The following is an 11,510-nucleotide window of genomic DNA, read 5'->3' as shown; positions in this document are numbered from 1 at the left end:
AATATGCAATTGCATCTTTAATTACTATATCATTCCATAAAAGCTAGAATGAGATTGGCACTTGGGACAGACCCCTGAAAAAGTCTGTTCTATTAAGTAGCCATGTGCTTATATGAGATTAATATATTAGACAATGAAAAAGTAGATTATAACAAAACATGTAAAATCATTTTAATGTGTTTTACTCACAGACGTTAAAAGCCCTTTTAATCGATAAGAATAATCTATGGTATTCTCTTTATAACCTATGAGTTAAATTCATGTCAAGCTTCCTCTAGAGACACCTTTTTTTTTTTTTTTTTTTTTTTTTGGGATGGGGTTTCGCTCTTGTTACCCAGGCTGGAGTGCAATGGCGCGATCTCGGCTCACCGCAACCTCTGCCTCCCGGGTTCAGGCAATTCTCCTGCCTCAGCCTCCTGAGTAGCTGGGATTACAGGCACGCGCCACCATGCCCAGCTAATTTTTTGTATTTTTAGTAGAGACGGGGTTTCACCATGTTGACCAGGATGGTCTCGATCTCTTGACCTCGTGATCCACCCGCCTCGGCCTCCCAAAGTGCTGGGATTACAGGCTTGAGCCACCGCGCCCGGCCCTAGAGACACCTTTTAAACAATGTCAGCAATTACAATTAAAGAGCTGTAAAGCCTACAAGAGCATCCACATTTGCCTACTTTCAAAGGACCACGCCGCTGTTTTCCAGATTACTGAGCATCCCATATTTTATTCTTTTTTATCCAATGCTATTAAAATTCCAGAAAAAGTAAAATACTTCTTATTACCGTTCTTCAGGTAGAAGAAAGTAGTTAATCATTTCTCCCTCATGGGACAGAGAGTAGGTTTTCTTGAAACATTCTCTGTGACTAGGAGCACGCAGCTAAAGCAATAGTTTTAGCCCAGTAGCCACTCTTCTGTCAAAAAAAAAAAAAAAAAGACACGGTTCAAATAACAGAGGCAAGGGCAGTAAAGAATAGCAGAGGCTATGACATTAAACTTCTAGAGTTGAACTCTAATTCTAATGCTTACTAGTTATGTGTCACTGGGCAGGATTCTTAACCTCTCTATACCACAGTATTCTCATTTACAAAATTGGTGTAATCATAGTTCTTAAATGAGTTTACATAGTATGTACAGTTCCTGACCCATAGTAAGTATTTAATAAATGTTATCTTTTATTATTAAGGTCATCTGTATAACGACTTAGTTTGCCTAGTTTTCTTTAATTAATTGATTAATTTAACTTTAGGTGCATACTATATCTGGCATTTCTCCCCATGTTATCCCTCCCCACCTTCTGCTGTCTCTAACCTACACCCCCCCCAACTGCCCCCTGTGTGTGATGCTTCTCTTCCTGATGCCTAGTTTTCTTTTTGTCAACAAATAATGTTTTCTGAAGGTGTCTGTAACCACTGGTCTTTGATCTTCAACTCTTCTTATCCATATTACCTGTGGATTGCCAGACCCTTTTGATTAATTCATTGCATAGCTGTCTTCATTATGTTGATGGCCCCCTCCTCATCTCAAGTACAAAAATTTCACAGAAATTCACCCATTTACTTTTCCCTTTCCCATCCAAAGCACACATGAAAAACACTAACAGGAGGAAAGCATAGGAAGAGTCATATTCCTGAACATAGTTGTGTGTGTGTTTGTTTGGTTTGAATAACAGATATTTTTGATTAAAAATGAACACATCCCGCACATTAGGACCTCGACTGTGAATTTTATGTAAGAAACGTGTTAACGGTGTTAAAAATCAGTAGAGAGAGAAAAGAGGGGCTGGAAAAGGAAAACAGGGAACTTCGTTCCTAAAATGAAAGGTAAGATCTGTCAGATTCTGATTTCCGAAGACAGCACCTGCTCAGAGACAGCTCTGCAGAGCACAGGAAGGGAGCACACACCCTACTGACACCAGCGCCTGTAGGAAGGCCTTCTGCTTTTCATTCTTCTGATCCTTACCCACATAAAAGGATATTCTTCGGGAGTTGAACAGAGCTGAAATTGGATCTTCATCTCACGATTTCCAGGTCGGGGATCCTAGGAAGCTATGTTCTTTCAGATGTAGTTATTTTTGATCAAGCTACCTCTGAATTAATGAGGGACAATTAATTGCCCCCTTCCAGGACTTTGTTTTGAAATCTACTTGGGAGAGTAACATTTTGTGAAATACTAATTTGTTAGCATTTCTATATTCTATATTAGATATTGATTTTATTTAAAAGGGAATCAAGGCCGGGCGCGGTGGCTCACGCCTGTAACCCCAGCACTTTGGGAGGCCGAGGCGGGTGGATCAAGAGGTCAAGAGATCGAGACCATCCTGGTCAACATGGTGAAACCCCGTCTCTACTAAAAATACAAAAATTCAGCTGGGCATGGTGGCGTGTGCCTGTAATCCCAGCTACTCAGGAGGCTGAGGCAGGAGAATTGCCTGAACCCAGGAGGCGGAGGTTGCGGTGAGCCGAGATCGTGCCATTGCACTCCAGCCTGGGTAACAAGAGTGAAACTCTGTCTCAAAAAAAAAAAAAAAGGGAATCAAATCATATTAATCTTTTTATTCTCAAAATGTTAATGAATAAATGAAAGAAAGTGAAAACAATTTTGATGGGACTGGCACACAATGCTGTTAATTTGCTTTAGTCTTGGGAGACTTCCCTGCCTGTCATTCTCTGCCTAGAAATGTCTCTGACCTCTGTGCATAAAGAAGGTAAAACAAGAGAAAACCAACACTATTAGATAAAATATTGGCCCCAAATTTCAATAGGAACTAGTAGATGGAACATGTGGAGGACCAACAGTTTTTTCTAAGGTGGGGGAAAGGACTGGAAACAAACAGGGTGTAAGTCTAGCTCCCTCCTTTCGTTATCTCCTTCCCTCTACTGTATGAGCATCCTTCAGGTCTGGTCACGGATTTTATTTAGCATTTTGATTCATTAAAAATTCAAGCTGGCCGGGCGCAGTGGCTCACGCCTGTAATCCCAGCACTTTGGGAGGCCGAGGCGGGTGGATCATGAAGTCAAGAGATCGAGACCATCCTGGTCAACATGGTGAAACCCTGTCTCTACTAAAAATACAAAACATTAGCTGGGCATGGTGGCACGTGCCTGTAACCCCAGCTACTGAGAAGGCTGAGGCAGAAGAATTGCCTGAACCCAGGAGGCGGAGGTTGCGGTGAGCCGAGATCGCGCCATTGCACTCCAGCCTGGGTAACAAGAGTGAAACTCTGTCTCAGAAAAATAAAAAAAAATAAAAAATTCAAGCCAACAAAAAATACCACAGAAAAAAGAAGTTTTTAAAAAGAATATTTATTCTGATGTCTACAGCTCTGTAAATCGGAGTTCCCTGGGACTAGGGTTTCCCTAATTACCAGCCTAAACTGCTTTACCCAATTAGAGCCATTATAGGGATAGTTGTTTTCCTACTTACATCTTGAGTCATCTGTGTAGAATTCCCAAGAGAGTTTATTTTCTCATTCTAGTTATGCTTAGGAAAGGATATCCACATACACACATGCAGAGGGAAAAAGAGATAGAAGGAGATAAAGACAGAGAGGAGAAGGAAAGAGAGAGAAGAATTCTACGGAAAGAATCAGAGCTATATATCACTGAATAAAGGAAATTCATCTTGAGGGACTCAGGGCAGAAACATGGCAGAAGAGCAAAGAAAGTTGGTCTTAGTAGCTTTATATACCCCATATCAGGGTAGAAAAGATAGTCTTCATCTATGTTTATTTTAATTCCATAACCCAATGGCAGCAAGTTTGTTAACAAATAATTAGAGGAAGAATAACACAACTGTGTAAAAATGGATGTCCAAATAGGCCTACAGATGTTGAGAATAGCTGTTGGGAAGGTTTTGAGTGAGGACGTCTTAGGAAAGAGTATTATAGGGCACGTTAATACAAAGTGTAAAGATTTCAGTTACTAAATGTCCTAGGAAATGGGTGGGATTCAAATAGGGTCAAAGCTCAAAGGATATCTTTAAAACCACAAATCAGCATTGTGATTGACTTCTGAAATATTTCAGAAATAAATTTTGCAGAAATCAGGTGAGATTTCCAGTTATATGTTGGGCATTTAATACCATTGACATTTGTGCTAGACTTATTATTACTCAGTTTTGCATGTAGATGGTGTTCAACAGGTAAAGTTGAATCTATTTCTTTTTGTTTTAAATCTTCCTCATTATTTCTTTGTCATAATTGCAATTCTTCAAAAGACTAGGGAATAGGTCTTGGTCTGCTCAGAAGCCACCTTCTTGAACTCATAGCCTGATTCAATTTGTAAACCCTATTCTGAGGGCCATAGTTTGATGTGGTGACTGCTTTTAGAGACATCAAGACTTATGGAAAAATCACGAGTATGTAAAAATTCAAGAACACTTAAAAAGAAAAATACTTTTATAGGAATATTTATATAACACACACACTCATCTCTATATGCGCGCACACACACACACACACACACACAAACACACGCTTGTTAAAACTAGAAAAGAACATGTAGAAATTAAGAAAAATGGAGGCAGAAATTCAGAAATTAGAGAGGAAAGGAGAGGAAGGAGAGATTCCTTTTAGGAATGTTCAGAGACCAGAAAAACATATGTTACATGTTTGAAATAACAGTTTTGCTAAACTGGATAGATAATTTGCAAGTTTCCATAGCAACAGGAGACAAGGTCTCTCTATTTTCTGCAGAAAATAACAACAAATCAATTTTAGGATCATGTTAAAGGAAGATGATGCTCTCTTTTATGTGTAAAAAGAAATAGGAGTTTGATGGAATGTAGTCACATAATCAAGTAATAAATGCATGCATAGCTAATATAAATAGGAAGTTATTAATAAATTTCCATTTCCTAAAGCATATGGAAAGCAAGACGATCATTGCCAGACATTAAAAGGGATTTATTATTTCCTGATTCAGCGATTAGGAAAGAGTTACCCTAGAGGATTTGAGATTGTTTCACTTACAAAGAAGGGCCAATTTGGATGAAGAAAATGATGAGAAAATGATACTTAAGTATAGATTTGAGAGGAGAGTCACAAGAGGAAACTAATGCTTCACAAAGCTGACTTTTAGAGAATGGAGGCTTGGGTAGCCAAAACTAAGACTGGATGCAGAAATTTCTGGAAACTCATTGCAATAGTGTACACACTATGACTGGGCATTCAATTAGGATAAAGAGAGTGGAGTAAAAGATACTAGAGATATAGTAAAAAATAAATAAATGAGACAGACCTTGATGATTAATTTGGTTTTAGAGTATAAGGAATAATAGACATAAAATGAGTACAGTTGCTATCCAGGTGGACAAAAACTTTAAAAGTCAGTGAGAGAATCTGGTTTAGTGCTGAGGGTAAGGGTGTTGTATTTGTTTGCGAGGGTTGCCATAAGAAGAACTACAGAGTGGGTGGTTTAAACAACAGAAATTTAATTTCTCACAATTCTGAAGACTAGAAGTCTGAGATTGAGTTTTCAGCAGGGTTGCTTTCTTTTGATTCCTTTCTTCTTGACTTTGAGTAGGTGGCTGTTTTCTCACTGAGACTTCATATGGTTCTCCCTCCGAAACTGTGTCTAAATTTCCTCTTATTATAAGGACACTAGTTCTATTGAATTAAGGGCCATCCTAATTTCCTTATTTGAACTTTGTCACCTCTTTACTGTATGTCCAAGTACAGTCACATTCTGAGATACTGGGGGTTACAAATTCAATCTATAAATGTTCAGGGGACACAATTTAACAGCCTATAATAGGTAAGGATGTACGCTTGGGTCAAAGTGAGGTTTCTAAGTAAGAGTCCTGAAAAAAATGTGGAGCTTATGAGAGATATCAAAAACAAGAAATTCTGGAGTCATAATAATTATGGAGAATAGAAGGCCAATACAAGTTGATAAATAATCTTGAATAAATAAGACCTTGAAAGAATAGATTCTTCTGTATGAAAGGAAATATAGAGAAAAGATCAAATGATGACAAAATTTGGGTTTATCTTTATACTTGGGATAAAAAAAATTAATCAATGAGGAAAACCAGGATAGTTCGACATCAAATAGGGAAAAAAGGAGAGAGATCACGCATTGGACAATTGATCTTTGGAAGCTAGTGGTAATGAAGACAGAGGGAGACCATTACATTTCAGTCAGAAAGTTGCTGGTATACCTTAAAAGAGAGATATGGGAAGTTGAGGGTGGATAAATTATTCAAACAGATTCAAAGAAGAATGAATAGAATAAATACCTTTTATAAATTAGAGAAATAATGCAGTTGTCACAAAGGAGGGAAATAATCTGAATAGAAACAGCATTTTGTCCCAAGATAAGAAGAAATGTGCATGTTTAATTGCAGAAGAGATAGAGAGTAAAACAAATCATTCTGAAAGGAGAATAAATTAATAGGGCAATATCCTATAATGTGTGCAGTTTAAATTGTATTCTACAGGGCACTGCAGCTCTGCCCTTCCAACTACCCCATTCAGTTGTACCAGAGCAGTTGTATAACTATATTAAGCATTTGTTTATTAATATAGTTAGTTTTTATGAATTACTTCATTTGACCAAAGCCTTCTGGTACAAAATCCCTTCAAGATCTCCTGACCAAGAAGATGTAGAAAAGAAGGAAGCAAAGGAGATAGAATGGACCATCTTTTAAAAGAAGGTAAAATAACTTATGATTATTTCTATAGCTTTTCTTCTCCAAATATTCTCCGAATTATGATTAAGAATATACATACAAAGAGAGAGAGAGTTATCAGAGAAAGTAAGAGGGTTGAAAGAATTCACCAGTAATGGCTTTGTCTTTATTATAAAAAATATGCCATTCAAATCATATGCCAAGAATCCAATAAACTGGGAGCTTGAGAAAAAAAAATTTTGGAACAGTGTGGGAAGATAAGATTTAAATATGGGAAAGAATGTCGTCTTAATTATTTGTGATTCCTTGAATGCCTTGTCTAATTCTATGATTGCCTAAACACAATGGTTTTAAAATATGGTCCCCTGACCAGCAGCACCACCATTGCCTGACAATTTGTTAGAAATGAACATTCTTGGGCCCTACCTCAGAACTATAGATTAGGAACAAACTCTCATTATGAGGACCAGCAATCTGAGTTTTAACAAGTCCTCCTGGTGATTTTGATGCATGTTAATATTTGAGAATCTCACATCCAAAATATTGACTGTGTTTTCTGATTTTTTTTTTCCACACGACAACTTAAGTTGTAAGTAACTGTGGAATTTGGACCATATCCTTCTTCCTTGTCTCCCTTTATATCCCCATTACAGGACTCTATCCAGAGGCTGACTTCTTATAAGTGTATTTCTTTAACCAATAGTCGATGCCTCCTGGAAGCCTTGAGTGCGCTGGAAACTGAAACTCTCACTTCCAGCTTGGAGATGGAGAGCCCCAATCGAACCATTGCTCAGGAGTTTATCTTCTCTGCTTTCCCCTATTCCTGGATTAAGTCCGTTGTCTGCTTTGTTCCATTGCTCTTCATCTATGCTTTCATTGTTGTTGGAAACCTGATCATCCTCACAGTGGTCCATCTGAATATTCACCTGCACACTCCCATGTATGTTTTTATCAGTGCTCTTTCTTTCCTGGAGATTTGGTATACCACAGCCACAATCCCAAAGATGCTCTCTAGCCTGCTTAGTGAGAGAAGGAGCATTTCCTTCAATGGTTGTCTCTTGCAGATGTATTTCTTCCATTCTACCGGCATCAGTGAGGTGTGTCTCTTGACAGCTATGGCCTTTGACCGCTACCTGGCTATCTGCAGCCCTCTTCATTATCCCACTATCATGACCCCCAAGCTATGTGCCCAACTGACTTTAAGTTGCTGTGTTTGTGGCTTTACCACACCCCTTCCTGAGATTGTCTGGATCTCTACACTGCCATTTTGTGGTTCGAATCACCTTGAGCATATCTTCTGTGACTTCCTCCCAGTGCTGCGCCTGGCCTGCACAGACACACGAGCCATCGTCATGATTCAGGTAGTGGATGTCATCCATGCAGTGGAAATTATTACAGCTGTGATGCTCATCTTCATGTCCTACATTGGTATCATGGCTGTAATTTTACGGATTCGTTCAGCTGGAGGCCGCCGCAAAGCATTTTCCACGTGTGTCTCTCACCTCATTGTCTTTTTGCTCTTCTTTGGCAGTGTGGCTCTCATGTACCTGCGCTTCTCTGCCACCTACTCCTTGTTCTGGGATACAGCCATTGCCCTGGCCTTTGCAGTTTTGTCTCCCTTCTTCAACCCCATTATCTATAGCCTGAGGAATAAAGAAATAAAAGACGCTCTAAAAAAGCACATAGGTCAAGCTAAGACTTTTTTTTTTTGGTAAGACCAGGGACCTCAGGTAAGATATCTTAGCTGAGATTCTGTATAGTTGCTGGATCCTCTTCACCTTCAGCTATCAACCGTCTGTCTTTTTCTGTCAGCCTTTTATTGAAACTGGTTTCCCAACGCTCACCAAAAAAAATTTTCGCTAATAGCTAAAGTCAATAGCTTCTCTTTAATCTTTATTCAACTAGACATATTTTTCAATCTGACTTTATTAAACTTTCTGCCACTCAAGTTATTTAAAGTGAATTGATTTTGTTGAAATGTTCTGCATAAACATTCACTTTAATTTTAAAGCAATCAAAATATTTGTCTGTAAGACATGATAATTTTAAAAGTATCCTTTAAAAAGACTAGGTTTTATCCGTGGTGCCTCCAGCTTCTACAGTTGAAGAATGACTCAAATTTTTAAATTGATTATCCAAGTATTAATCAGTAAGCAATTTAATTAAGTTACTTATTAAATAATCAGTTTTTCATGATAAATAAAAAGCCCAGATGTTGCATTCACTGTGATCAAATGCATTGTACATATTAATAAACATAAAAATTATTTGTTGAATGAATAAACCAACATACCACCATGCTGCATTCTGATTTTCTAGACAATCGATCAATTGTATTAGGCAATGGCTCTTTCAAGTGCTCTCCTTTGGCTTTTAGGATTATGAACTCTTTTTTATCCTACCTCATCGATGCTTCTTTCTCTTGCTGAGTCTTCATATCATACCTGCTTCATAAAAAGTGATTTTTTTCTCCAGGGCTCACGATTCAGTCAGAATAGGATAAAGCTTATTACTGAGCAAATGTTAATAAATTTTCACCCTTCTCTAGCCTGCCAAGACAAATCCTATAGCTGTCAGTGTGAATTCCCCCGCTTTGTGCCGCAGCACTTTCATTACTTTTAACCCTAAATCTCATGATATTTTAAAATCAAACAGAAAGGCAAAAGTTAAGGAGAGATCATATAAAAAGGGTTAATGCTATCAAATAAAAGTCTGGGATACAGAAGAGAAGAATAATCAGAGAAAAGCTGTTGATCGTGGGTGCAGGGGTTTGGGTAAAAGAAAGGCTTCAGAGGATACTTCTTAGTTTAAGAACAGGAGGACGAGGGAAAAAGAAATGCAAGAAGTATCACTGAGTTTAAGCCGCATATTTTTAATGTTCTTCAAATGACATGAAAAATGTCATTATTTTTCTAATTGATTGACTAATTTATGCTATTGTAAGTGCAATATTGTTACAGAGCTGATACACATAAAGCTCCGTTATGTGAAAGGGTCACACCATTTTTTCTGTCCTCTCTACTTTTAAGTTTTGTAATAAATAATAGTTTCCTAAATATTATCAATATCCCTAAAAATTAATATAGCTAACACTACCTGTCTTACAGCCATACTTTCTCAACTTCAAGCTTCTTTCTCCACTGCAAACTGAGCTATTCTTACAACTTAAATCTGGTTGCTTTATTACCCTGCCTTAAATCCTTCTGTGATTAAACATACCTTCATTTTAAATTATAAACATTAAAGTAATTTTACTAGTTCTGTGTGTGTGCGTTCATGCATGTAATAAAAAAAATCCAAGCTGAGGGAAAAACAAGAGAAAATAAAATGGAAAAAAAAAAGTTCATTGTGTGTTGATGATGTTCCTCTTACCTTGTAAATTTGCTCTTAGTGAATACATGGGATTAAGGAAACACGTGCCTTCTGGCTTGCAGAGGACAGAAGCTGCTAACTTATTCCCTGATAACTTTAAATATACTTATTTTACCTAAAATTGCACTGCACTTACTAATCAAATTTTTACAACTGATGTTCTCTGCAAAGTGGCACCTCCTGGCAGGAGGCCAACTAGCACAAACTAGAGGATTAAACCACCAAAGGTAAGAACCCTCATGGAGTCCGTTTCACCCAGTTGTCACCTCTACCAGAGGTGCATCTCATGATGTGGCTGGCTATGACAAATGCAGCAATTTATGTATTTGGAATATTGGCTTTTAAAATGGTGACTCTTTATTCTAGCATATTATACAGTACATGGAACATAGTAAGCACTTGCTAAATATTTGAATAAGCAAACAAAAATGTAATAAATTGCATATCCAATTAGTTTTCTAAACTAGAGCCTCTTTTATTCTTTTTTGCCTCACAGCTGAGAAGATGATAAATAAGAATCAGACAGCAGTGATTGAATGTGTATTCACTGGCTTTCCTTGCTTGCAGGAGGGTGGGCTTTTGTTTTTTATCCTCCTGCTCATTTACCTGAATCTAACATGTGTGGACACTGGCACAGTTGTATTAATCAAGCTTGTGGACATTGTACATGCTGTGGAGATCATACAGCTATAATGCTGGTGACTTTGGCTTATGTCCAGATTATTGCAGCAATCCTAAGAAACTGCTCTGCTGATGGATGCCAAAAGGCATTTTCTACCTGTGCTTCCCATGTTGCTGTTTTCTTAATCTTTTCTGGAAGTGTAGCCCTGAGGTACCTGCTCTTCTCTGCCAAGTACTCCTTTTTTCTGGGACACAAACATCAGCCTAATGTTTGCAGTGCTGTCACCATTCTTCAATACAATTAGCTGTAGTCTGAAGAATAAAGAGATAAAGGAAGCAATAAAAAAGCACATGCTCCAATCAATGATATTCACACGTCATGTCAGATAAGACCAAATACACACCTCTTCATTAGCAAAGAATATTTACTGAAATACTTACATTAACCTTTTCAGTGTGTTTGTTGCTGCTGTGCTTCCTTTTTTGGTGTAGAGGTAGTAAATGATGTTTAGTCATTCTTATTATCTCTGTGGACTTAGTCAATGTCCTCAGAGGTTGATTTAGGATACAACCATACACAGGTCCTTGGTTTATTATTTTTTTAATCCAGAAAGAGGCATAAAATATTGTCTATCCCATGATGTCCTCTACAGCCTATTCATACTGCAGTAAACACACATTTCTCTGTTTCTATAACACATTGTTTGGACCCTCTATTTGGCATGACTTTTATACTTTATTATGTCACAGTTTATGTATCTTATCTCTCTCTAATCTGTATACTACTTTAAAGAGGGTATCTTACCTTATTCATCTCCACATTTCCAATGCTTACTAGAATGCTTTGTCCATAGAAACTCTCTATAATAGTTTTCTGGATGGGTAAATGA

At 37.7% G+C, this 11,510-nt stretch overlaps 1 protein-coding gene across 1 annotated transcript; it reads left to right on the top strand.

Moving 5' to 3' along the window:
- Positions 1–5,370: 5,370 nt before the first annotated feature.
- Positions 5,371–11,177, top strand: LOC116538384 (olfactory receptor 6K2). The gene has a single exon (XM_032260754.1). The coding sequence runs from the start codon at positions 7,392–7,394 to the stop codon at positions 8,340–8,342; it is 951 nt and encodes a 316-aa protein (XP_032116645.1). The 5' UTR covers positions 5,371–7,391; the 3' UTR covers positions 8,343–11,177.
- Positions 11,178–11,510: the final 333 nt, after the last annotated feature.

This window comes from Sapajus apella, unplaced genomic scaffold (assembly GCF_009761245.1).
Source record: "Sapajus apella isolate SASKATOON/1434 unplaced genomic scaffold, GSC_monkey_1.0 scaffold119, whole genome shotgun sequence".
Lineage (NCBI taxonomy): Eukaryota > Metazoa > Chordata > Mammalia > Primates > Cebidae > Sapajus > Sapajus apella.
Note: the sequence above shows the minus strand (reverse complement) of the source record. Positions and strands in the feature narration are given on the sequence as shown.